Here is a 27,803-nt window from a genome sequence, read left to right on the forward strand (position 1 = left end):
CAACCCCTTTTTGCTGATTGCTGAATGTACAATGCGGTTGAGATTAGATATATAGTTGTGGTGTTTTGTCCAAATATTGGAACCGTACAACAATCACTCGTTCTTTTCCTATTCATTTTCCTGAAAAATTGATTCACACTAAGGTAGGAAATTCTTTTATACCTTTTAGTGGTCTCTTTAAATTCTAATCTACGAGACAACATGGTTTTTGATAGGATGATCCTTGCACAAATGCTGGGCGAGGCTCAAATTTGACTGAGGATGGTCATGTAGAATGTGATGCCAGTATAATGGATGGCAGATCTGGAATTTTTGGTGCTGTGGGGGCTGTGCCAGGTACTCCGCTTGAAAGTATTGAGTTGTATTTTAATTTGAAGATAAGAAAAGTGATACTGATATATACATTTTTCCTGCTGTTTTCATTAATTTTTACGTTCTTGTGAAGTTAATGGTTGACAGGTGTTAGAAATCCAATCCAGATAGCTGTTTCGCTGGTCAAAGAACAGATGATGGGTTCATCTCTTCTAGGTCGAATAAGTCCCATGTATGGTGATTTCTATTGGTCCTTTGAAGATATATCGTCTAATAATCATTTTGCACTTTTAACTGCACTTCTTCTAATGTTGGCTTCTCTGGAAGTGAATACTTGTGTCATTCTACTTTATAGACATGTGAATGGTACATGTCTTTTTTTTTTCTGAATCATCATTGTCTTGTTGGACAAATGGTTTCATCAGCATGTCTTGTATCATCTATTCTCATGTGACCTACTTCTTTGGAATTTTACCCTGTTGTCTTTTTTATTCTTGAATTTGAAAGCTGCAACGTTGTTACATTTTTATAGGAATTGTTAAAATTTGTTTTTATGACACGAGAGCATTGAGCAACGCTCTGCCTTCTGTCTATTTTTGTTTACTATATTGTGTATGTTCATGTATTCTCCGTGAGGCAGATGCTTATGTTTGAGTAGGCATAATCTTATGTTTGAGTAGAAAAATTTGTACTGCAGGTTTTTGGTTGGTGAAGGAGGCCATGCATGGGCGAAGTCCAAAGGTATTGTTTCAGATGGAACTATAGCAGAGGTCAATAAGGTACTATTTCTGTAGTTGCCTGCTTCAGCTATGCTATAAAAATAATCCATCCTTCAAGCATTTTTTTTAAAATTTTGTTCTAAATTACAGGAAATACTTCATTTCACTAAAAAATATAAAAAAAAAACTTTGATTTTATGTTCGAAATTTGGTGTTACTGTATTTATTTTGCAAGACTTAATTTGCAGTGGCTGGTGACTGAAAAGGCAAAAACTCAATGGAAAAGATACAAAAAAATGCTTGATGATGCTAAAGCTATGACCAACTCAGTTACAGAAGGACTCATAGGTTTGGAAGCATCATTTGATTCTAAATTTTTCATTACAGCTTCTTAAGAGATGTTAATTTACTTCGGAATCATATTTATATCATGTTTGCCAGTATCATATTCTTGTCTTTTGACTTTTCACATTGTCATCACCTTTTAGCACTTGCGTCAAAAAGCATGATCATATATGCGGGGTGAATAAATTCCTCATCTCTGTTTACACTATTTATAATATGCGAAATTCAATACCATGGTTTCAACGGTGTCGTTATATTTACCATATGAATCAGTGGCAAAGCAGAGGCTTACTGCTTGCAAAACCTTGAATTCTGATGTGAAAATTATGCAGGGCTAGCTTCTGAAATTTAAAGACCAGTGAGAATAAGTCACGTTGGAATCAGTGATCGCATCCTTGTATCTGCAAAATTCAATCTGGAAGAAAATTACGAATATCCATGGTTTTCTTTTTTTATCTGTCTTCAGTCTTCTATTCTGCTGGGTTCTGAGTTTTATCCTCTAGCTTGGATATACCTCATTGTATGCATTCTAAAAATTTCCATGCCTAGCTCATAAAAGACTTAGCATCACATCAGTTGCTTGGTGTTCGTATGATTTTGAGAGTGGAAACCATTGGCTTTATTTTCCATCTCTAACTCACGTACAAAATTCATGGAAAATTTGCAATGTATATCTACTTTGTGATTGTCTTCTTTATTTTATCCGTAGAGAAAACATACGATCCTTCAAAGGTTAGGGAAGACGGTATTCAACTGTCTGCACTCAACATGCTAGAAGAGGACAGGATAACGGACACAGTTGGAGTAATTTGTGTGGATTCTAAGGGACATATAGCTGCTGGAGCCTCGAGTGGAGGTATCGCCCTTAAGGTGTTGACATCTTTCTAAAACTTGAATCCAGTCCTTTTTAAATAATCACTCTTTCTATTGATTCTCCCAGTGGAAGCTAACTCATATGGGAACGTCAATTATACATGTTTCACTGCTTGAAACATATCCTGATTATTTGTCCAGGTTAGAGGCCGTGTGGGATTGGCAGCAACTTATGGTTCAGGTTGTTGGGCATCCTTGAAGGACCCTTTTGGTGCTCCTTTTATTGTTGGTTGCTGTGTGAGTGGTGCGGGAGAGCACCTAATGAAAGGATTTACTGCACGTGAATGCTGTGTATCATCTTCGTTGTATGCCCTTCCATTGTTTTCTTAATATTTTTTTTCTTGGTTAATTATCATGTACAGAAATTTTTTACAAACTATATACAAAGGGAACCGTAAATACTTTATTGCAGGTCCCAGAGTGGTCCAGTGTCCGCGTGCACAGAAGTTTTACATGCTTTTCATAGGGATGAGCAATGTGGCGGTGAGAAAAGTGCTGGAGTTTTACTAGTGCAAGCGGACATTTCTCCTGCAATGGTGTGATGTTACAGACTCAAGCACCAAATATTTATTTTGTGAACTAATCAATTCGTTCAGCAGCCAAAGAAAGCTCGTACAACGACAATGCCTCTCATTAATTGGTCGTTTGTGTAGGTTCCTGATACTCCTCCCATGACGCTGAAAGCTGTGGAGATTGTTGCTGCCTATACTTCCTCTTCCTTTGGAGTTGGCTACTTTGGAAACTCTATGGAGCGGCCAAAGGTACCACTAAAACTTCTTTATGATCATACTCCGTACGAATTTAATTTTATTAGACGATATACTTGTACTGCATGACATTTGGGAGTGTGAATGTGGACTACTCTTCTTTTACAGGCATTTATTTATTATTTTATTCTTAACAGGTATCCATCCTGCGGAAGACAAGCCTACAGCAACAAACTGGAGTAGACCACTTTGCTGCACGAGTTAATCTAGGCGGCCATAATTTGTAGGCCCAAAATATTGCAGCGTGTTTACCTCGAAAGAGACGAGTTCAATACGTAGTTAAAACTCACGGATTAATTTTTATATATTATATGCTTGAAACATGCAGAACCAAAGATCTAGGATCCCAGAAATTGGGCCTGAAATTATTTCTAGCTTCTAGTGTGAGCATTTGTATTTCTTTGAATTCTGAAATAATGTATTTTTAATTTGGTGCTTGGACTCGTCAGTGATAAACTAAGGGTATAAATGAAGCGAATCGAGTCGAATATTAAATAATCGAATTCACCTCAAAATAAATATATTCTAGCTCGGTTCGAAAATTGAAAATTTAATTTTTCTGTTCAATCTTTGGTTTGAATTCAATTCGAAAAATTTGAACATATTCACGAACTATTGATATAAAATAAATATTCAAAATGATTGAAATTTATTATTTAATATATTTTTATATAACATAATAAAATGTAAAAGTTCATGAACTATGGAACAATATAATTTAAGCTGATTTGAGCCAAGTTTGGCTTTAATAGAGTTATAATATGTTCGAATTTGACTCGAATTTGAAATCGAATCAAATATTTTTTCGGGTCGACTCGAAAAGTTTGAAAACCTATTCGTTTGCACCTGCAGTGATAAACACGAGATCCCAATGCTGCAACAGCATAATTTTGACAAAATTTCTTGATAGATGACCACATTTGTAGACCTGGTATTCTCTCACAAATTGTACAAACTCTTAATTATGATGTTTTTCATGACACCGCAATGCACAATAATAGTTTCTTCGGGACATCTCACGACACACTAAAAATACATTGAAATGAGAGTACAGTCACTTCTTTGTACAATCCCTCCGCAACAATCCAAAGAAGTAATTGACAAAAGAGGATCAAGGGTCAACATAAATATGATATAATCATGTATCGATGCACCATACTAAAATATATAAATAAAATAATTTTATGATTACAACGAAGTGACTGTCATGATATCTTTGCCAAAGATAACAAATGAGCAACTAGAATGACTGTCATAAAAGTTCTACATTAACCCTACCATGCAACAACTATCAACTAACCATGATGAATCATACAACGGCCCGACAACGACTAAAATTAACTGATCAGTACGAGCATATGTAATGTTTCCAAAAGTCTTAACTAATTTGGTTATTAGCCATTCTTCAACAACAAATCACGAGTTTTTATGCCTTGAAAACACACAGATTCAAGATGTAATGAATACTTCGAAATGGCCAAGAATCAAACAACAGCTTAGCCCAAAATACTTGCCTCTAACAAGATACGAGTAGATATAGTTCTGTGTGCGCTAATAAACCTAAAACAAAACTTTTAGGGACCATAAGTAAACTAGCTTCAAGATGAAAGTAAAACTAATGTCAAAGAGAAGCTTACTATGCGATGATCACGAATCTGAAGTCAGTTCCTAAATACAAGGATGATTTCTCGGAGTCTCCTAATCACTGAACTTGGTTATCTTTAATTTTGATTATACACACATATATCTGTGTGTGTGTCTTCTATGTTCTTTCACCGGACAAGCTCAAGTTATAGACGACTCATCCATGGTGTGTTTTTCGTTAACTCAGGTATCCAAGTTTCGCCTGATTAATCTTGGGGAAGGATGGTATTTCCTCGGGTTCGTCCCTAATGTAAATATGGATGCAATCATAGTCTATAACACTATGTCATACCCATGGCGCCTTATCCATAGTTTTTTAGTATAGATCATAGATATGCATAAATAAATAACTAAATATGACTCGAGCTTGTGCGGTGAAAAACATAGAAGCAAAATGTACCACAAAGAATATCAATATCAATTACTGAAATTGCTAGATTTTGGAGTAAAAATATCCCATTGAACACAAGGGATGTGATTAACACTCAAGTTACCAATCAAAGAATAATGAGGTAGTTCGAAATATAAGTTCGGTCAACCAGGATTAAATGCCCAAATTACCCAGAATTAATGTCTCCTACGTTTATACACTGTATGACAAGTCATGTTGCCAATGCTCCGTCATTGAATCGGTTCTCGTCGGAAGAGTCCGAAGGTTGAGCCTTAGGTTTACTAATTCGAGTAAATCCGTAACCAAGAGAGCTTCCACTTGCCTCACAAAGCTGGAGACACAGAGAGAGGGAAGAAAGAATTGTATTAGAAGACATCTTAATACTCTTCTAAGATCTTTCCAAAAATAACATGAAGGTAAATTACAAGATGTTTAGGCCTAAAGATGTGACGGACACTCTCTTAGGTAAGCCTAATACTTGGATTCACACTCCTAGTCATATTGTTGTCCCAAGGGATTGACAAATGACATCATAAAATTCTCATTTTTTAGTTTTAACTGATGTAAAAATCAGAAAAAAGCTTGAGTTTCCAGCATGAAACAATGGGTAACAGAGATTCATGAATCATGTCCCGACTCCAACACAATGGAAAGATAAACTTAACTGGTAATGAGAATGATGACAGATAAATCTACCATAAGGTGTGTAGATGTAATTTAGACCTTGTGTAGGAAATGAGACTTCCAACAATTTAATATTAATTAACAATAAGTACTTAATGTTTCATACCTCAGTAAGCTCGGATAGGTGGCGGGATCTAAACTCGTTAATTGCAGCAGCTATCTCTGATGTCTGCAATTTAGCCTAAAATAATGTGCAGTCGTTAATGACAAAAGCTTTGGAATAAGCAGGCCAAGTTTACAGCCAACACATGATTGGAACAAATAATAAACCAATTTATTATCAGCATTCATAAAGGCTCATCATCTTCATTTACACAAGGATATAGATCTCAGGACAATTCCCATTTTAACCAAATTTATTTAAGTCGTAAGGCACATAAGTGTCCTGGAGCCTAAGCAGCGAGGCGAGGCGTACGCTTTATCGAAATAATACACACCAAGAATTAATTGTTAGAATTCACATATTTCAGTTGAATTTAACTAAAATTTATATACATAGAAATAGATTTCACATAATATTAAACAGTAATCAAAATAAAAAATTCATTAACAAATATACAGTGTAACTTTTTAAAAAAATCAATTACCTAATCATTGACCCTCTTCGTCTTCTTAAAGAAAACATTAGATGAAAAGTTGGATAGGTCTTGGAATTAAATTTAAGTAAAAAAAAAAGAGAGAGAAAAAGAGTTGCAGCTAATATATTTTAAGTACTGTTAGCGTGTATTTAAATATTTGTTACAACTCTAGGTGTAGAGTTAGTCTTATCGCTATATAACAAACAATCCTATTATTTAGGAGGTAGTTATATCATGTTAGCTAGGTTTGTTACGTAGGGATCTCTATATAAGGATTGTAAACTCTAGTTGTAAAGTAGTAGAGTTTTTTGGATAAATACAAAGGAGTGTTTCAGAGTATTTGACTCTTTTCAAACTTTCATGGTATCAGAGCTAGGCGGTTTCATTGAATTGAGAACAATGCATTCCATCGCACTCATGGCTGAAGTATCGGGAGGTAATGATTCAGAGGTAGCATCGGAAACCTCTATACCTACCTCCCTCACAGCTCCCACTACCCTACACTCTGATAATTCTTTTTCCGGCGCTATCACTGCATACAAACTTAATGGCCGGAACTTTGTTCCCTGGTCTCGATCTGTTCAGATGGTCAATCGTGGAAAAGGGAAGTTCGGATATCTCGATGGGTCTATCCCTTCCCCACACTTGGATTACCCTTCGTTTGGTGCCTGGGACATCCAGAATTCTCGTCATGTCCTGGCTCATCCACTCCATGGAAAACCGGATCGGAGAACTCTATCTCATGTACGGAACTGCCTCTGCCATTTGGGACGCTGTCAAACGGGCTTATTCAGACCTCGAAGACTCGTCTCAGATGTTCGCTTTAAGGACGTGAGCTCGCGACCTCCGTCAAGCTGATGGATGTGTCTCTGATTATTACCATTCTCTAACTCGTGTCTGGCAAGAATTAGATCTGTTCCAACCTCAAGATTGGAAAGATCCGGCTGATGCACGTCTCCATCGTCGCATGCTAGAGAAGGAGCGCACATATGTTTTTCTTGCTGGTCTCATTCCCACTTTAGATTCGCGGTAGAATTCTTGGCGTGAAACCTCTACAATCTCTCGATGAAATTTTTGCTGAAGTACGTCGCGAGGAACATCGCAAATCTGTAATGCTCAGCCCCAACGCGCCTTCACCCGTCAATTCATCAGCTATGGCGGCTCGGGCAGGTGATGAGAAGGGCAAGAAACCAAAAACTTGGTGTGATCACTGCCACAAACCGTATCACACAAAATCAAAGTGTTGGAAACTACATGGGAAGCCAACCGACAGGGTTCCTAAGCATATGCGCGACAGTTCAGGTCACACGGCATCTACACAGTCCGCGACGGCTCTACCGCTCCTGCCCTCTTCACTAATGCTCAACTTGATCAATTAAGCAAGTTTTTCTCATCTACTCCTACTGCCTCTCTTATGGCCTCAATCGGTAATCCTTTGAACTCAACTTCTGCTCCATCAAAAGCTCCATGGATAATTGACTCAGGCGCCTCTGATCATATGATGGGTAGCAAAATTTTTTTACTAATTCTCCGAGCATTTTTCCTCGCACCGTTGAGATTGCTGATGGTTCTTTCCTGCGCATTCACGGGACTGGTTTAGTCTCTCTCGATCCCTCGTTATGCTGGAAACACGTCCTTTATGTGCCTGGTTTCTCGTGTAATTTATTATCCATCAGCAAGTTGACGATGGATCAGAATTGTAATGCTATTTTCTCACCCTCACGATGCTTTTTTCAGGACCAGAGATCGGGCCGAGTGATTGGGAATGCTGAGGAAAGCTCGGGTCTCTACTATTTTCAGCAAGGTTATTCTTCTAAAAATAAACATCTGGCGGCTGTTGGATCTTCCTCTACTCTTTCTAGGCGTCAACAAATAAAGCTCCTTCACTGTCGTTTCGGTCATCCAAGTTTTCAATATTTGCAAAGATTGTTTCCTGCATTATTCTTGAAAAATTAAACTATTTAATAAATCAAACTCCTAATTATCCAATGTTTGGTTATTCAACACTCCCCCTCAAGTTGAGTTAAATATGTAATCATGCCTAACTTGGAAACCATGTCTTCAAAGATAGGTCAAAATAAGACCTTTTTCAGAATATCTATCACTTGTAGTTGAGTAGGTACGTAGCTAAGTTTTCTACACCTTTCTCGACTTTCTCATTTATGAAATGATGATCAATCTCAACATGCTTGGTTCGATCATGATGATTCGGGTTTTTGGCAATACTTATTGCAGCTTGGTTATCTAATTTCAACTCTATTGTTTTCTAATTTCAGTTCCTTTAGTAGTATTTGGAGCCATATCCCCTCACAAATGCCATTGGCTAAGGCACGTTAATCGGCCTCTGCACTACTTCTCGCCACTAATCTTTTTACTTCTCCAAGTCACAAGGTTTCCCCATACAAATGTACAGTAACCTTATGTGGAGCGTTTGTAATTTGTTGAACCTGCTCAATCTGTATCTATAAAGTATGTTCCCTGAGAAGGTTTGCAAAATAGTAATCCCTTTTCAGGTGACCCCTTCAGGTACCTTAGAACTTTATATACAGCATCCATGTGCTTCTCAGTTTGGATCTTGGAAAGCTTTAGAGATATTTGATGGAACTTGAACCTGATCCAAGTTAGATGCAAATGCTCGATATGCAGGTGATAATTTCTTAGGATCGCTGGAGTCCGAGGGGGTCGCCTTGCCCGTGAGATGGTCATCCTCACCGCGTGATAAAATCGTAATAGTTCGTATTTTTGTTATCAAATTTCTCATTGTTCTCATTTCCGACATGTACTGATACACTTTTGTGTTATTTTATTGTAGAAGAATTGCCAAGATGAAGCTGTGAAAGATGGACAAAAACAAAAAAAGTCCTGGCACAAGGGCACAAGGCGTGGTCACGCTCACGCCTTGTGACTGCTTCGCGGCTGTCTTGTGACTATATATAGAGCTCGAAAATTACGATGATAATACCATATTTTAGGAGTCTTAATTGTGATATTTAATTCATTGAAGACTTTTGGAGTGAGAGATTTATTATTGAGATAAGGAAAGATTTGATAGAGACCATAAAAACTCTAGTTTCCTTGTTGATAAATTTAAACTCTTCCTAGTATTATCAGGATTATTCTAGTTTTTGTGCTTTATCTTTAGACTTCTCTCTTCTTCATCTTCCCACTTCAACATGAAACACAAGGAGGCGCAAGAATTTTTCATCTCTTCTCAAGAGCTATAGGCTATGTTTTATTTCTGATTCAAGAGATATTTCTACTATTTCAATTTTATCATTGTGAGGTTTTTGCGTTTTAGTTTTATATTTTTATTTGTTCAAATATTTGTTGGTTTATGATTTAATTATATGAAAGTTATATGACGATTAATCTTACAATTTAATTTGATATATGATTTTCTACTACTATCCATGAATTCAGTGATTCGTAATTGTCAAGAACGATTGGTACCAAAGTAACGCTAGATTAGGTGTGTTGTGCTAAATAAATCGACGAAACTAAATTCATCAGTTGCAGCTATCTCGATTGTTAGATTTCAGAATTAATTGTTTTCACAAAGCGAAAATGTTATCTTTAATTAATATAAAACGCTATCGTACCCGGTTGATTATCAATAAGTTTTGACTGGATGCTGAGTTTGGTAAATTAAATTAAGAAATCACAAGGATTTTAGCGACTATCTCTATAATTCTAACGTTAATTGTTTATAACTGCATGAATAAATATTATGCCAGCCGATAAACAGTGATACAATTAAATAGCGGAAACCTGTTAAATCAGAACTTGGTAAGATCGAATTTTTCTTTTAGTATACTCATTTTGATTATTTAATTATATTTAAATTCATTATTTTTCCTTGCTTGCTAATTTTAGTTTCAGAATTCTATTTAGTCTCTTTTTTAATTGTTTTTCTTCGAAAGAAATAAATCTCTAATTCCCTGTGGATTCGACCATAATCATCATTACACTCATTTTATTTAAAAAAAAATAGAAATTTAAGTTTGGTGGCTGAAAGACAGCACATCACGGCGTCAGCAGATGATGGATTGTGACCATGGCAGAAAGTTATGGCCATTCAGTTCATCACACGTGATAAGAGATAGGCGAAGCATTATCGCACATGGTAGGAGTCGCGGTCGCAGAACCGGAATTTTCACCGGAGGAAGATGTCATACCATACTTAGTCCTCAGCGTGTGCTGACATCCGGCCATGTAAGTTTCTAAAAGGAAAAATATGGGAGAGAAGTATTTTTTATTCAATCTTTTGAAATCAAATAATACATTATCCAATGTTCAGTTATTCAACAATGTGCATTTTCAGTTGCAAATCTATTTATAAATAAAGCAAAACCTCATTAGACTAACAACTTCTAGTTTTAGTTTACTCATTAAATAGTAAACTCGTTAAATAATATACTCATTTTGATTATTTAATTATCTTTAAATTCATTATTTTTCCTTACTTGTTAATTTTAGTTTTAAAATTCTAGTTAGTCTCCTTTTTAACTGTTTTTCTTCGAAAGCAATAAATCTCTCGTTCCCTTACACTCATTTTATTTAGAGAGTATGAATTTAAGTTTAGTTTGGTAGCTCAAAAACAGCACATCACGGCGTCAGCAGATGAACAATAATATGGATTGTGACCATGGCAGAAAGTTATGGCCATTCAGTTCATGGCACGTGATAAGACATAGGCGAAGCATTATCACACATGGTAGGAGTCGCGGTCGCAGAACCGGAATTTTCACCGGAGGAAGCTGCCATACCATACTTAGTCATCAGTGTGTGCTGACATCCGACCATGTAAGTTTCTAAAAGGAAAAATATGGGAGAGAAGTATTTTTCATTCAATCTTTTGAAATCAAATAATATATTATCCAATGTTCAGTTATTCAACAATATGCATTTTCAGTTACAAATCTATTTATAAATAAAGCAAAAACTCATTAGACTAACTACTTCGTTATATCAAATTTATAATCACGAAAACATCATTTGTGCTTTTTTAGGCACTTCTAATTTGTTTATTTTCAGTTAAAATATATTTCAACATAAATATTGAATTTATTCATAGACAAAGCGTGTCTCCAACGACCAACTCTCTTTTAAATCAAATCAAATCATACGTCAACCAAAAATATGTAAGGATAAACAAAAAAGGAGGAAATTGCCCCAAACAAATCACAATAAAACAGAATAATTTTTTATCGTAATCTAGAGGATATCAAATTTATTCCAACGAATCAGATATGGTATTCTTTCCTCAAAGTGTAACAATTCTGTCATGGTTGATTTACTTACTTGTGCAAGAACAGCAGCTGCTAACTGCAAACTTGGTTCCAAAGTCTCGGGGACAACCTGTCACAAAATTGTAATTTGCTAAGACAGAATGACACATTAAAGAGGACAAATTCCTCTAGAATTTAAACTGCTAGAGCCGAAAAATACCGCTGTTGCTCCAGCCTTTTCTAAGTTGAGGCCATGATCAACATCATGAGCACGGACAAATGTTTTAACATTGGGAAAATATTTGCTTAGAGCCCAAACTGTTCTATAGTTTGCTCCAGGACTATCTAAAGTTACAGCCGCAGCACATGCTCTCTGAGCTCCAATCTTATGAAGGACCTGGGAAACCATAAAAAAGGTTTACAAACTGGCTTATTTTTCAAATGCACCAGAATGAACCTTTAATCATTTAAATTACCTCTCGACTACCAGCATCACCAAAATATACAGGAAGGTCAAGTGCTCGACCAACAGCAACTCGGTCACTGCAATGATAACACTTAAAAATAAGCATTCAAATGTTAAGTTCAGCTGTGGATTTTACAAATAAGAGCTGTCTTCTTGGACCATGAAAGTGGATTGCATCGAGGACTCAAGGTTACAAAAATACCTAAGTACTTCAGAGAACATAAGATCGTAAGTTATACAACATAAATAAGAATGGATGCATGGATTGGTGTAACATTTTCCAGGATGCGCTATGCCACTCAGCAAAACACCATGCATGTGATGAACACGGCACATCCAATTTAGCTAGTTCGTCGTTCCTATTTGTCTACCTTTTGACTCGGTAGCTAGTTCTAGAGCCGGTAATGGCAGGTTGCACATAAAGGTGATCAATACATTTAGGAGCGTCATGTCCAAACAAAAATAAACTACTCCCCAAGCACTGAACGTTTTCTCTCAAGAATCGAGGTGGAAAGATACTAGACATTCTTTACTTTAAAGTATAGTTTATTGACAAATACCAGCTCTCTGAAAATTAATCAATGGCAAACAGCAAGAAATTCACTTCTGGCAATGGAAGGAGGATTTCTACCCAATCACTTTTTCTGTAACAAATATTACTTTGCGTAGTTAATAGAGTGTGGGAAAAGGATGTACACCTTCTGACATCAAGTGCAACAAAAGGAATCAGTCTTTCAGAAAGAAGCTGCGCTATAATCTGTAAGATTCACAACAAAATTCAGATAAGCCTAGGACAAAATTTGTATTAGATTCACAGATATGATAGGTGATAACAACTTCGATGATTTTTAAGCATTGTGATTAGTTGGATATATGCAATACCTGACCAACTCGTCCAAAACCACATATAATTATATGATCTCGCAAATCATCTGTCTGAAGAAACCAGGAAAATATTATAATATTTCACTGGGAAACATAGAACACTGAAACTAATGTGAAGATGCTTGTGGCTACAACATATCACTTGCTTTATTTATGATATAATCGCATAGGAGAAAATATTCGCAGTGAAAAATCAAGTCACGCGAGGGACTTCATACGCAGGGTTGATGAAGAAAGACACCTAAAATAATAATTTAAGTTGTGATTTTTTCCATCAACTCACATTGCGTACGGTCAGACCAAAATATTTTTCTACAGCCATCATGTAGCAGTGATAAAAGAATACCAACTTGATAGGAAACAAAAATGTAATTGCAATTCTAAACAAGAAAACGGAGCCAACTGTTATTGAAAAACATTTTAAGCTGACGCGTTCAGTAATAACAGAATGTTACAGCAATCTACCTCACTTTCCACGGGCAATAAACTCCGGACATCATGCAGCTCAAACCGTGAGGCAATCAATTGGCCTCCAGCAGCTAACCATGGAGTGAGGGCCATGGAAATTCCAACCACAAGAAAAAGCAACGATGACATTTGTGTAGACATTATACCCTGCAAGAAGGGCAGAGAATTGGTCGAAATAATAGACCAAATGGTAATGAGTTTCCCATATTTTCAAGTCTCATTTTATGACTGTGCGCCCTTCTATTACTTAAGCTCCAGTACCGCACATCAAATAGGCATCCCTCTCTATCAATAAGTCCTAATCTTGTGACTTGTGAGGAAAGACAGTGCTGCTTGAAAGGAATAAGGGAGGAACAAAGAACATTAAACAAGTGCATATGGTGCTAATTTCTTTCTTTTTCATAGAAGAATTATATTGTTGGTGGAAGTGGAAAAACATATGATCAGCCTGATTTTCAATGCACTAGCTTCATTGTCAAGATGCAGCATATCATGAAGAGTGAAAATCATTACTCAGCAACAAGAAATAAGATTAGTACTTCATTTCTGAGATAAGAAGGCTACAAACGATATTCCAGAAATTTAATGCTTCACGTTCACCACATTAAACTAAGCAGTAAAATTTCTGATATCACGAATAATACGTGAGAATCAAACCTGATTAACGGCTTCACCAAAAGCTACAAACGCAAATTCTCCACCCGGGGCAAGTAGAAGACCAACTCTTATTGCTGATACAATTGAAATACCAAAAAACCTGCCAACTAGCGCAACCAAGATTGTCTTGCCAATAATTAGAAGCCCTAATGCTCCGATAACAACTGGAAAGTTCGAAACTAAAAGTTTTGGATCAATGGACATCCCAACCTGGAACATATTATACATACTTTGAGTCATAATGACAGCGAAACTCTATGCAAAAAAGATATCAAATTAAACATGAAGCAATAGGAGTAATTTCATGGAAACATTCAGTCAAATGAACAAGAAATTGGAAAGATACAATCTCACAAAATGGAAAGTTCTGAAACACACATTATGTGAGGCAATATTTTCTAAGACAATGCACTCATACAAGGAATAAATCTAAATTTTACAAGAAAAACTCCCAATGTTAGGATTGATGATAGGATTCAGCAGTGAAATGTAATCAAACAATTGATGATAGGATTCACAGGCACTCCAAATTAAAGAGTATACCGTCATGAAAAAGAGACCCAGCAGAAGACCACGGTATGGAGCAATGTCAGATTCAACCTGCAATGAAAATTCGGTTTCCGCTAAAAGCAAACCAGCCAAAAATGCTCCCAAAGCCATGGAAAGACCAGCCTGTTTTAATCACAAAATGAACTGTACCATAATTATTTAGAAAATTCACAAGCTACTCAATTATGATGAACACATAGAATAACATCCAAAAACTAGAGTTCTCTTACCCTGGCAGTTAGGAGACTGGTCCCCAAGATAACAAGAAGAGTATTTGCGGAAAAAATTTCTGGATTTTGATTCTCTGCAATTTGCTTATAAATTGGGCGAAGAAGCTGGAAGGAAAGAACATAACAGAACATAACACAATTTTGTCATTACAAAAAGATAATTATAATAAGCAACAACCACATATCACGGGAGAAAAGTTAAGTTCCCTGCAGTGCATTAGCATCCCACATTCACATGATAACATTGTGCGTATATACCATATAAGCTCGATTCACACTTGTTGTCAAAATGTCTTTGGTAAAACAAAATAAAATCTAGCACCAAACGCAATGTGCCAGAAGATGAAAATTGCTTACCAAACGGCCTCCAGCAATTATTGCTGAGATAGCTACAACTGCCTTGATGGCTGCCAATCCAAGTGCTTCGGCAATGGCTTGGAAACCAACCTAAAAACCATAGAAATATCGGCAACCATAAATTTATAAGATGCGGTATCGATAAGAAATATAGCTGGTTCTCAGAATTAATATAACAAGTTTATCAAGAGTGCAGTAAACTGAGAAAAAAGTTGCTTTTATGAACAATGTTAATTAGCATTACAATAAAAAAGAATAAAAATATGCAGATAGGACAGCATGTCATACAAGTCTTTTCAATCCATATTCAACCGGGCAAATTTATTACCCCTCCTTTAGATGAGCTTGGTGATAGAAGTGGAATCAGGATAAGCAAAACTACCACAGCCAAGTCCTGAAAAGCGAAAATGAATAGCTTGTATAAATATTAACCACCAAAACTCATAAATGGGGGCCGAGTAAGAGAAGTTTACAACACACAAGCAACGGTAAGACAAGGGAACCCAATAATAGGAGGTCCAAGAAAATACGAAAAATAATACTGAACAGATTAGAATGCAGATACCTGAAAGAGTAATACAGAAAAAGTGGCTCGACCGTGGCGTGATGTGCTCTCACCACGTTCCTGCAGGACCTACAGACATCCCAAATAAAACATTATGATAGCTCTGAAGCAATAATACTAGTTGGCAAGTTGCACGCAAATCAAATAAGCACACAATGAAAACCGTTAGAAAAGGAGGGTCGATATACAACTCCATGAAGACTTGCACATACAGTACTTCAATGATGTTTACCTGCAAAACAACAGCAGTTGAAGATAATGCAAGACCATTCCCAATGACAATTGCAGCAGGACTAGGCTGACCAGCAATAAAATGAGCTATCAGGCCAGCAACAACAGCTGTCACCAAGACCTGCGTTTGTACATGCACCTTAGAGAAATCTTGAACAGGGAACTTGTGTTCAGAGTTGACATCAGAAGACAGATATGAGGACAGCATTAACAAGTCAATGCATTTTCGGTCACCTGAGCAGAACCCAATCCGAAAACATATTTTTTCATAGAACTCAGCCTTTCAACAGAGAGCTGCAGAAAAAAAATTTGTCATGGATGGCTTCTCATCACTAGTAATTGTTCACGTGAAGGTGATACTTCTGTAAAATTCAAACTTGGAAACTTTGCGGGCCCTACCTCAAGACCAATATTGAATAACAAGAAGACAACTCCAAACTCAGCTATTGCCTTCGTTTCATGTACATTACGAATAATAGATACACCATAAGGTCCAATTAAGACTCCAGCAGCCAAGTATCCAAGAACAGGACTGCCTACATTATGCAGCATAGAGAAGATACATCAATAATAGCAATTATGTTGTGCAAATTCACGCTGGAACAAAGGCTATTTGATTCGTAGGACATGGTCTAATTCAAAAACATCACAAACATGACAGTTATTATTACACTGGCCAGCAAGAATAAGTTAGCAAATTGAGAATATGATACCAAAAGGACAAAAAAGAGCATGGGACCAAGATGATGAAGATAAAGATTTTGGCATAGGTTGCTATAATTTTCTATTTACTGAGAAATAATGTATGGAGGCTTTCTATAACACTTCTCCTTTTATTTTTGTTCAGAGGGGTCTGGGAGCAAACACACTCACTTTCAGTTTACCTCCAGGAATTTTCAGGAAAAGAGGTACAAATATAACACTGGCAAGTAGTAACCACAGCATGTCAAATAAGGAAGCTTCCTCCTCATTTATCTGAAAGGAAGATAATTAAAATTAAAAATTGGGGTAGTATCCCATAGCATGAACAAAGAAATAAAGGGATTTTATCCAATAAAGCACATGAAAAGGAAACTAAGTCATGCCTCTTGATGAGGAAGCATTTCGACCAGTTTCTTCATTCTCTGGGGAAGCTGTTTAATGTGTGGAACTAAAGGCTTTGCAGTAGCTGATACTTCATCAATACTGGTACTGATAATATCTGGCTGCTGAAATAGCTGAGCAACCATTCCACCCCGTTGGATATAGAAGGCAATACTGTGTTTTAATTCAGGAGTTCATGAAAAATCGAAAAAAAAAAAATTACCATTAAAACAAAGCTAAAAAATGAAGCAAATTATTTGATTGCATTATTATAAAAACATAATTGCTTCGGTCAACTTAAATTGAATAATGTAATGTATTTATGGCAGTTGCACTTAAATTGCCAATACATAATAACCTTACCCAGCTCCAACAAGTAGGGACCCAAACACCAGCTTTGGAAGTTGCTTTCTAGCAGACTCTACAAGACCATGAAAAACTGAAGCAGGTGTGAACTCATCCCCCTCTACAGAAGAGAAAAACGAGGCCGAAAAGAACCGAGAGGATTTTTTAATCAATGCTTTTGGAGAGGTCAAAGTTGAACCCTCTCTTGTTGCTTCTTTCTGCATTTCCTGTATCTTACTTTGAATTGTTTTCAACTTCTCTTTATCTGCTTCAGGGTCTTTTGGAATGTCCAGGCTCGTCTTTTTATTCTCTTTGTCACTCGCATCGGACAAGATTAGTTCCTCTAACTGGCCATGGGGTAAATGTTCGAGTATCTCAGCAACTTCAGCTAGTGCCTCTCGTTCAAAAATGCCATCTTCAGCTTTTTCTTGAGATATCTCTTCAGCACCACCGTCCTCAACTGTAGAATCTACAACGTCACTGTTGGAAAAGGCAAGTTTCTTCTCGGCTCTCTGTAATGCAATCTCAGCATCATCAACGTTTTGTGCAGCCTTCAGTTCACACGCAACAGCTTGCTCGGCAAGAAGCATAATGTTTGCAACATCTTCCTCTGCTTTAGACACTTTAATCTGTGCCTGCTCAGCAACATCGTTCAGTTTGTCCAATTCCTTTTGCAACTCCTCTTTCCTGTTTTGTAACCTTCTGAGCTGAGCCTCACAATTTTCTAAATGACTGCAACACTCCTTTATTTCATCCTTAGCAGCCAAAAGTGCTTCCTCATCTTCCATTGATGAACTTGATTGTTCGACTCCATTTTCATCATCTGAAGCACTTTCTCTCAATGATTTAGGAGAACCGTTGTTCTCTTTCACAATTTTCGATGAATCAACTAACACTTGGAATTTTGCCTCAGCCAAAGAAAGGCCTGTCATTGCTTTCTGAACTCCTTCTTCAGCAATAGACTCTTCATTCACTATCTCTTGAATATTACCAAGAGAAATATTTACCTCGTCCCAAGCTTTTACAGCTTCATCTTTAAGCGCTATAGCAGCTTCTGATATACTCTGGGTTTTTTCCTCAAACATGATACTATTAGACCTTGCAACTTCCAAATCTTTCAGTGCCTTCTGCAGCAGCTCCCTCAATTCATCCAAACCAAGACTCTCAATTTCTTCTTTTCTTTCTTTGGAATCGTCAGTCACAAGGCTAGCTCCATTATTGACACTCTCAATCAATTCAAAGTCTCTACTATTATCATTTACATAAGCAATTGAATCATTATTCACTTGACAATGAGGTAAAGTAACATGCTTTGACATTTTAAAAATATTGTCACGGTTGTAAAATGGATAGCCATTGGCATCATTACACCACAACCTGGGCTTGCCCAAAACTCTTGTAAAGCCTGTGCTAGAGCAACACAAAATGTTTTTCTTCAATTTCTTCCGCGAATAATCTTTAGGAACTAGTCTCATATCACCAAACAACTGACAACTAAAACCTATATAGTTTAAGCTCGTGAACATATTTAAGTTTTCATGTACCCTGCAACTTGCAACGTCACCACGGTGAGTCACATTGGGTTGAGGTATACGGTATGCAATATCCATCTCTTTTCCTTTTATGATGGAAAACCCATAAACATATGCATATTCTTTTTTGATTTCCTGAAAGTTACCGGCGCTAGATCAACCTGAAAGGATTAAAAAAAAAAAATGAAAAAACTCTACCAAATCACAATAAGTACATTAAGTAGTCCACTGCATCGATAAGATCTTTAGTTTTTATAATCAAACACGGATATGAGGCATATTCAATATGATTTATACACAGCTGGATTTTTCTTTTCAAACAGTTCTCAAACCTTGATGTGAAAAATAAAAGTTGATTTTTTAATGATTTCAGCTTTTTTATTGATTCAAAATAAAATATATTTCATAGTGCAAATCTTCTTATATTTTAATATATTGAATTCATATTATTCGAAAAACTTTATTTATTAAAAATGAATCTCTTACAGGCTTCACCCATGTTTCTTTACAAAATAACCATAATCTTCAAACTAAAAAACCCATAACCCCGAAAACAAAAATATGCATACTTAAAACACACAAAAAATGTAAAATAAGCTTCATTAAGAATTAAAAACATGAAAACTATTTAAACGGATTAAATGAAAACAAAAACAAAAAACTATTTGTATTCTAAACGTATTTGAAATCATCGGCTTTGGAATTAGGAGAAAGGGCAGAATCTGAACGGAAAATGCAGTGTTTTCAGATTTTTTTGTGTTTTATTCAATCACAGGGTTTTAGCCTTTTTGAATCATCAAGGATGAAAGCAATTTGCCATTTCACATAACTTCATTGTAGCATACTAAACCAGTGATACTATCGTAAATATGAGGTAAAAAGAGCCGAGGTACACCCCAACCTCACACCTCCACCAGTAACTAGCACCGAGTAATTAATCCTACTGCATACAACCATCTAAATGCACACAATCTATATAAATTGAATTGCAGTCCAGAAGCTTAAGTTCAAAATTTATGCGACCAGCAATAAATTTTTTCGACGCTTAATCATTAAACTCGCAGAAAACACTGAGCTTGACGAATCCAACTCCTCACCAAAAACCCACAAAAAAAAAAACCAAAATAACTGAAACTAAAACATCGCCTGGACTAACTCCAGAATGGAGCAAGATACACTAATGCTCACACGACGTACCGAAACTGACGGATGAAGCTCGATGAACAGAAGCTTTACGCCGAATTCATCAGCAGGTTCACTTGGGGAGAATGGGAATATTCGTATATAATTTCTGGAACTAAATTTGGCGTGCAGATAAATAACTGAATCCAAGTATGAGAAAATGTGCGGAGGCTGTGAAATCGCGCCCTTTGTGCCTACTTTGTCCTTTGCAATTGGTGAGAAGCTATGCAAGAATCGTACGAGGCAAGTTGTACGTTTGATTTTTTGTTTCCAGGAATAACATTTTTCATATTTGAGTTTATTATTTTTTAAACTAAATTTAAACTTGTAATTATAATATAAAATAATGATAAATTATTTCTTTAAAAAAAAAACCGATTAAATTTTAGTGGATAAGAACTTGATTAAGTTTACATAAATCTCTGGTCTCATTCTATATTTGGTATTTGACAAAAACTTGTGTGAGACGATGTTACGTGTTGTATTTTGTGAAATAAATCTTATCTTCGTGTACGCATTTAGTCTTGTACAGTTTATTTTTTAAAATAATAATAATACGATCCCATGTTTTTAAAAAATAGACATATTTGCCTCATTTGCAAGGGGGTTTTACGTCTAATCTTTTAAAAATATGAAAGTTGTTTCCTGTTGAAATGTATGACACTTACAAGTCACAAGGGACAATGCAAACTAACATTCAAGATTATATTACGAAATTAGATGTCAAAACATTTTTCGGAACCAAAGATTCGCATATGGAGGGACGAAAACGGTGCTCGGAAATTTTCCCAGGGCGAAATTTTAAATTTTTATATATCTGAGAAGCAAAAGTATGTAAATCTATGAAAAATATAAGACGGAATGGGAGCGGGAGTGAGTAGAAGTGAAAATGGCAATGGAATAGTGATCATATTGGGCAATATCATAATGGATCAACAGTATTTTATAATTATATGAACTTCCTAAGGCCAACAATGTATAGTGGACCTTTCTATACAAGTACTTGTACTAAAGTAGGTTACTGCTACCATATTCTAAGAACAGAGTCTTACAAGTAGATGTCAACGTTGAAATTATGTACAAACCGGAGTGCGAGTTTGGGTCGGATGAGTGTTGGTTGGAGGATCCATCGACTGTTTTTGACCGTCCACCATAGTTTTGGTCTTCGAAGAACGAGACTGAATACTTCCCACGATAACCTGAAATCGACCGAACAAAGACAAGGTCTGTTACGGATATTTAGGCCACATATATGGGTGGCATATATTTGCATATATTTGATTTCCTTAGATTAGGCTAGATATATGGGTGGTATATATTTTGATAGGATTTTTCGGCTTTCTAGCATATATAAATATTGATAACAATGAATGAGAAAAACCAACACAAATTATCTAAAATAACATGGTATCAGAGCCAAATTAAATCCAAATCTTTTCGGCACTATGGCTGCCGCCACTCCTCCACCGCCGCCTGCAAAAATCGACTCCAGCTCGCCATTTTACTTAGGGCCACAAGATCGCCCTGGCGATTTCATTACTCCCATCCGTCTGAAACTCAATAAATTTGATGATTGGTCTCATGCTATTCGCGTTGCTCTTTCCTCTCGGCGCAAATTCGGCTTTCTTAACGGCACAATCACGGATATTGTTCCTCCATGTACGAATGATGATTGGGTAACGATTCAGTGCATGCTTGTCTCATGGCTCATGAATACGATTGACCCCGAGGTACGTTCTATGCTCTCGAATTACGATAATGCAAAACGCTTATGGGACGATTTGCATGAAAGATTCTCGGTTGTGAATGGTCCACGTATTCACCAGCTTAAGGGCGATATTAATCGTTGTGAGCAAACAAAAGTTATGCCTGTTGCTGTTTACTTCAGTAAATTGAACGTTTTATGGGATGAACTTGATAAACATGAGCCTTTGATTTCTTGCAAGTGCGGTAACTGTACGTGTCAGGTCGGTAAGCAACACAGCCAACGACGTGATGATGACAGGTTGCATCAATTTCTTCTTGGCCTGTGTTCTGATTATTATGCACAATTGCGATCGACTCTCTTGTCACAGGATCCTCTTCCCACGTTGAATCGGGCATTCCAACAAGTCGCTCAAGATGAGCGGGTTCGGGGGATCACACACATCACCGAAGAGAAACCCGATGCAGTTGGTTTTGCTGTGAAAATGGAGCCTCGATCCAAATCACGCCTCGACAAAACGACGAAGGCAGCCTTGACTTGTTCTCAATGCCACAAATCGGGTCATGATATTACAACCTGCTTCGACATACATGGCACTCCAGATTGGTACTTGGAAAAATATGGTTCTACCCTTGAAGGAAAAGGAACTTTGAAAGGCAAACCGTCAGCTTCTTCAACTAGAAATTCGGCAGGTCATGGTCGTAATGGAGTTCGTGCTAATGCTGCTACACCCGCAATTCCTCACAGTACATCCCCTGCCACCTTGAGCCACGCCCCTGCTACACAATCATTTCCAAGTTTCTCTGCCGAACAATGGGCGGCACTCTCGGCTGCGTTTGGTTCTACTTCTCCTTCTTCTAACAGATTGCAGGGTAAGTTAAGTATGGCTGATTGGATAATTGATACCGGCTGCTCTCATCACGTTACCGGTAACGAATCATGTCTATTGAATATTAAAGCAATTTCTTCATGTCCCGTGCGTCTTCCAGATGGTCAGACACTAGCTGCCACTGAAGAGGGTGCCGTGCAACTAACAGACACCATACGGCTCCAAAATGTGCTTTATGTTCCTAATTTACAATGCAATTTAATTTCGGTCTCACAACTGATTGATGATATAGATTGTTGTGTTCAGTTCGATTCTATCTCATGTGCCATACAGGACCAGCGTTCGAGGGAGATGATTGGCACGGGTGAGAAAAGGGATGGACTTTACTACCTACGGCAAGGATTAAATGTGCAAACGGTTGCGGCTGTGGATGCTGGTTCGAAGACCTTGGAGCTATGGCATCATCGTTTGGGTCATCCTTCCGAGAAAGTAGTGAAGTTGCTTCCTTTTTTACATGAATCTAGGGGTACTTTAGATACCGGCTGTGACGTCTGTCATCGTGCCAAACATTCTAGAAACAGTTTTTCATCAAGTGAAAATAAGTCAACTTGGATTTTTGAGTTAATACATTGTGACTTATGGGGTCCATATGATGAAATATCCTCTTGTGGTGCCCGTTATTTCTTGACTTTAGTGGATGATTATTCTCGTGCCGTATGGGTTTATTTATTAATTGATAAACGAGAGGTATTTAAGATGTTTATGTCTTTTATTGCAATGATTGATCGTCAATTCTCTCAAAAGTTGAAAATTGTACGGAGTGAAAATGGCACCGAGTTTGTCTGCATGAAAGAATACTTTGTAGCAAATGGAATATTATTTCAAACCTCTTGTGTGGGTACCCCTCAACAAAATGGCAGGGTGGAAAGAAAATATAAACACATTTTGAATGTTGCTCGTGCATTACGCTTTCAAGGAGGCTTGCCTATTTCCTTTTGGGGGGAATGTATTTTGGCCGCTGCACACTTAATAAATCGAACTCCTTCTAGCGTTCTTCTCAACAAAACTCCTTATGAAATTCTCTTTGGTTGTGCTCCTTCTTTCAGCGAACTTTGCATCATTGGATGTTTAGCTTTTGCACATAATCAACGAGCTAAGGGTGACAAATTCGCTACTCGAAGCCGTAAATGTGTTTTTGTGGGATATCCGTTTGGTAAAAAGGGTTGGAGTTTATTTGACCTTGAGAAAAAGGAATTCTTCGTATCTAGAGACGTCAAGTTCTTCGAAAAGGTATTTCCTTTTTTGATTGACAAAGGCACAAATCTCGCCCCTGTTGAAGGTCCAGTCCCTTCCACTGACGATTTTATTATTGATATGGATGAAAATGGGACGATGCACGAGGGTATCCTTAGTAGCACGCCAATAGTGGAGCCTTCCTCTCCGGATACATCTCCCGCCGGCTCGGGAGAGGAACGACTGGGTCGTGGTTTTCGGGATAAACGCCCATCGGTCATCTTACGCGACTTCGTCACGAACACTGTTATCACCAAATGTCCATCCCTTTCTCATCCTACTCAGCCATCTCAAACTCCCTCGGGTACGCCGTTTCCTATAGCCGATTATGTTGATTGTGAAAAATTTACTGTGCAACACCGGAATTTTCTTGCAGCTGTAACTGCAGGGATTGAGCCACGGTCTTTTAAGGAAGCTGTTAAGGACATCGGCTGGTGTAATGCTATGCAACAAGAAATTCGTGCTTTAGAGGATAATGGAACTTGGACTATGGAACCATTACCTCCTGGAAAGAAAGCTCTGGGCAGTAAATGGGTGTACAGAATCAAATATCACTCTGATGGCAGCATTGAAAGATTAAAGGTCGGATTAGTTGTCTTTGGTAATCATCAAGTCGAGGGAATAGACTATAACGAGACCTTTGCTCCAGTGGCAAAAATGGTGACAGTCAGAACTTTCCTGGCAGTCGCAGCATCGAAGAATTGGGAGTTGCATCAAATGGATGTCCATAATGCATTTCTTCACGACGATCTACACGAAGAGGTGTATATGAAACTTCCACCAGGTTTTCATTCTACTGACTCCAACTTGGTCTGTCGTTTGCGCAAGTCACTGTATGGTCTGCGACAGGCACCTCGATGTTGGTTTGCTAAACTCGTGACAGCTTTAAAAGGTTATGGCTTTCTTCAATCCTACTCCGATTACTCCCTCTTTACTTACACTAAAGATCTCGTCCAACTCAATGTCCTTGTGTATGTCGATGATTTAGTGATCTCTGGCAATGATTCCGCTGCGATTACAAGTTTTAAAGCATATTTGAGCAAGTGCTTTTATATGAAGGATCTTGGTGTGCTTAAATATTTTCTTGGCATTGAGGTGGCTAGGAGTTCGTCTGGGTTGTTTTTATGTCAACGCAAATACGCCCTTGATATTATTTCTGAGGTAGGATTATTGGGTTCAAAGCCGGCTTCATTTCCGCTTGAACAAAATCATCAATTGACGCGCATCATGGGGCCATGCCTCTCCGATCCAGAGCCCTATCGTCGGTTGCTTGGACGTCTTATCTATCTGTCTGTTACCCGACCTGACTTGGCTTATTCGGTTCATGTGCTGTCGCAGTTCATGCAGGAATCGAAACAGGCACATTGGGATGCTGCACTACGGGTGGTTCGTTACTTAAAGAAATCACCGTGTCAAGGTATTCTTCTCCGCTCAGACAGTGAGCTATCCTTGACTGGCTGGTGTGACTCAGATTGGGCCGCATGTGCTCTTACTCGGCATTCTCTTACTGGTTGGTTTGTGTTTTTGGGCCATTCGCCAATTTCCTGGAAAACTAAAAAGCAGCATACTGTCGCTCGCTCGTCAGCCTGAGGCCGAGTATCCTTCTATGGCCTCTCTTACTTGTGAACTCAAATGGTTGAAAGGCTTACTTCTGAGTTTGGGTGTTCATCATCCAAAGACGATTCCTCTTTTCTGTGATAGTCAGTCTGCTTTGCATATAGCGCATAATCCGGTCTTTCATGAACGCACGAAACATATTGAAGTTGACTGTCATTTCGTGCGTGATGCCATCCAAGAGGGTCTTATTGCTCCGTCTTATGTCCCGACATCTGTTCAACTGGCGGACATATTTACCAAAGCTTTGGGAAAAACTCAGTTTGAACTTCTTCTCGACAAGTTGGGCATTCTGGACTTGCATGCTCCAACTTGAGGGGGGGTGTTACGGATATTTAGGCCACATATATGTGTGGCATATATTTGCATATATTTGATTTTCTTAGATTAGGCTAGATATATGGGTGGTATATATTTTGATAGGATTTTTCGGCTTTCTAGCATGTATAAATATTGATAACAATGAATGGGAAAAACCAACACAGATTATCTAAAATAACAAGGTCGAATGGTTTAGGAGGACAAAAGGTTGAGAAGAATATAGCAAACAAGCCATTGTAATCCAGAATCTCATTTCTCCGAATGATCGAGGTTGCATATAGTGCTATAGAGCTACCTGAACTGGGCTTGCTGCAATGAGAACTCCCTCTACACAACCACCTATAACATTCCCATCAGAACCAGTAAGAGTGGCATTCAGACCACCGCTCAGGCCAGTAGTATCGTCGTGCATATAAGAGCCCGATAAATTTAACATATCAAAACATCCATACAAGAAGATTTAAATGAACATGTTACTTCCAATCGAAGAAGTTCTGCAGGTGAAAATATAAGTATTTTTTGAACAAGAAAAACTAGCTACTCCATCAAAACCAACTAATATAGATGTATTTTTTGTCCTCTCAGACCGGGTACAGCACATTGTTATGTATAATTAATGATAGAGATATAATTTTTCCCTAAGCTGCAGCGATTTTTACAACTTGAGACAATGAAGAAGCTCAGATTTTACACCTCATACGTGATAGTCCCACCCGAACTTGAGGTTTTACAATTTACAGTTGAGATGGACACCAATGCCTGATAAAATGACAATCCCCCGTTGTCCTCGCTCGAAAAATGATAGTATCTTTCTTTTGATATCCTGCAGGAAAAAGCATTTATGTTTTTACAACAGTAAATTCTCCATTTCGAAACTGTAAAGAAATGAACAGCACCACTATTATATGTGAGTGGAATCTTGAGCTAGGCATGTTTACCATACAAACATGGACTGAAGCACGATCACATAAGTCACGCTAATCTTATGTAGTGTCTGACTAAATGTGAAAGAATATACACATGGCAAATATCATGGCTTACGCAGTATTTAATGCAAAAACTGCCATTAGAACTTAGAAGCAAGGAATGGTACATACTTCTCCCTTTACGACGTGGATGACATGTGGAGTCAAAGTTCCACCTAAATTTAACATTGGCATGCCTGGCATTGATCAAAATCACAAGAACACAACCGATTAGAACCACAATTGTCAAAGACAGTAATTGAAAATAACCAAAATTACATGTTGAATCAATTTTTAGGAAAACATTTCAATAATAACAATTATTTGATACGGTTTTCGATAGATGGACCGTAAGTCATATGATTACCAAGAGAAGCTAATTTCAGCTTTCGACCAGTCCCTGGTGGCCTTCCTCTCCGTTTTTCAGTCCGGCTAACTGTCGCGGGATGAGGCGTGGAAGGCAACAATGCTGATGGAACGGCACCATCCTGCCCATATTTCTTCGGTCTTCCCCTTTTTCGACGCATGGATTCGCCTTGCAGCACTGCAGAAGGTGGTCCTACACTAACTCTATGAGGTGATATTGTCGATGAAGTATCCAAAGGTAATGTTGAGCCAATTAAGCTGCTCCCTGGTGTTAGATGGAAAGTGTAAATTAGCATTAGATAATGGAATCATGATGGTTAAATCTTGAAAACCCGCCACCTGTTCCTTGCTTCCTCTGTGAATGTAATAGGAACTCGAACCGGATAGTGTCATATGCTCCCTTTGATCCATATTAAATATGAATCCTGTCTACCTCGGATCACTCCGAAAACAGGCGAACCCTCAATGTTAAACGAGTGCACAACTTTTTATTGAGAAAATTTTGAGAAGCCCTGAACTAATTTCCAGTTGCTTAATTGATTCTAGGATTCTAAGCACTCGGCAACTTCAGAACGTGGTCAATTGTAATATACATGATCCTCTGTCACAGAATATGCAA

The 27,803-nt window shown here is 37.6% G+C and overlaps 2 protein-coding genes, 1 long non-coding RNA gene and 1 pseudogene across 4 annotated transcripts in view; 1 reads left to right on the forward strand and 3 right to left on the reverse strand.

The window, feature by feature from the left end:
* LOC142531749 (putative threonine aspartase) overlaps window positions 1–3,453 on the forward strand; it is a 3,867-nt gene extending 414 nt beyond the window's left edge. The window contains exons 3-11 of the mRNA XM_075638000.1: window positions 216–336; window positions 460–544; window positions 1,010–1,091; window positions 1,280–1,379; window positions 2,086–2,246; window positions 2,391–2,554; window positions 2,662–2,785; window positions 2,903–3,010; window positions 3,154–3,453. Of these exons, the coding sequence (XP_075494115.1) occupies window positions 216–336; window positions 460–544; window positions 1,010–1,091; window positions 1,280–1,379; window positions 2,086–2,246; window positions 2,391–2,554; window positions 2,662–2,785; window positions 2,903–3,010; window positions 3,154–3,243 (1,035 nt within the window). The 3' untranslated portion in view covers window positions 3,244–3,453. The remainder of the gene's footprint in view (window positions 1–215; window positions 337–459; window positions 545–1,009; window positions 1,092–1,279; window positions 1,380–2,085; window positions 2,247–2,390; window positions 2,555–2,661; window positions 2,786–2,902; window positions 3,011–3,153) is intronic.
* An 817-nt stretch (window positions 3,454–4,270) lies between these two features.
* LOC142531439 (K(+) efflux antiporter 2, chloroplastic-like) lies at window positions 4,271–20,325 on the reverse strand. Of its 2 annotated transcripts, none has more exons than XM_075637555.1 (21): window positions 20,107–20,325; window positions 17,396–19,070; window positions 17,035–17,206; window positions 16,834–16,924; window positions 16,349–16,485; window positions 16,184–16,243; window positions 15,951–16,070; window positions 15,719–15,787; window positions 15,482–15,547; window positions 15,154–15,243; window positions 14,797–14,901; window positions 14,561–14,689; window positions 14,018–14,227; window positions 13,358–13,507; window positions 12,890–12,943; window positions 12,706–12,764; window positions 12,018–12,084; window positions 11,762–11,938; window positions 11,615–11,671; window positions 5,842–5,916; window positions 4,271–5,382 (listed from the first exon to the last, which is right to left on the reverse strand). In XM_075637555.1, exons 2-21 carry the CDS (start codon window positions 18,985–18,987, stop codon window positions 5,263–5,265), a joined length of 3,600 nt encoding a protein of 1,199 aa, XP_075493670.1. In that variant the 5' UTR covers window positions 18,988–19,070; window positions 20,107–20,325; the 3' UTR covers window positions 4,271–5,262. The 2 variants fall into 2 exon arrangements, with proteins under 2 accessions (XP_075493670.1, XP_075493671.1); XM_075637556.1 differs by having other exon boundaries at window positions 17,396–19,044; window positions 20,107–20,321.
* LOC142531440 (uncharacterized) lies at window positions 6,667–10,822 on the reverse strand. Its single transcript, XR_012816297.1, has 2 exons — window positions 9,755–10,822; window positions 6,667–9,449 (listed from the first exon to the last, which is right to left on the reverse strand). It is a non-coding gene; the product is annotated as an uncharacterized LOC142531440 (long non-coding RNA).
* Window positions 20,326–20,983: 658 nt separating the features above from the next.
* Window positions 20,984–27,595, reverse strand: LOC142531876 (AT-hook motif nuclear-localized protein 11-like; annotated as a pseudogene).
* Between the last annotated feature and the right edge of the window lie 208 nt (window positions 27,596–27,803).

The sequence above is a fragment of the Primulina tabacum genome, chromosome 17 (assembly GCF_025594145.1).
Source record: "Primulina tabacum isolate GXHZ01 chromosome 17, ASM2559414v2, whole genome shotgun sequence".
Classification (NCBI taxonomy): Eukaryota; Viridiplantae; Streptophyta; class Magnoliopsida; order Lamiales; family Gesneriaceae; genus Primulina; species Primulina tabacum.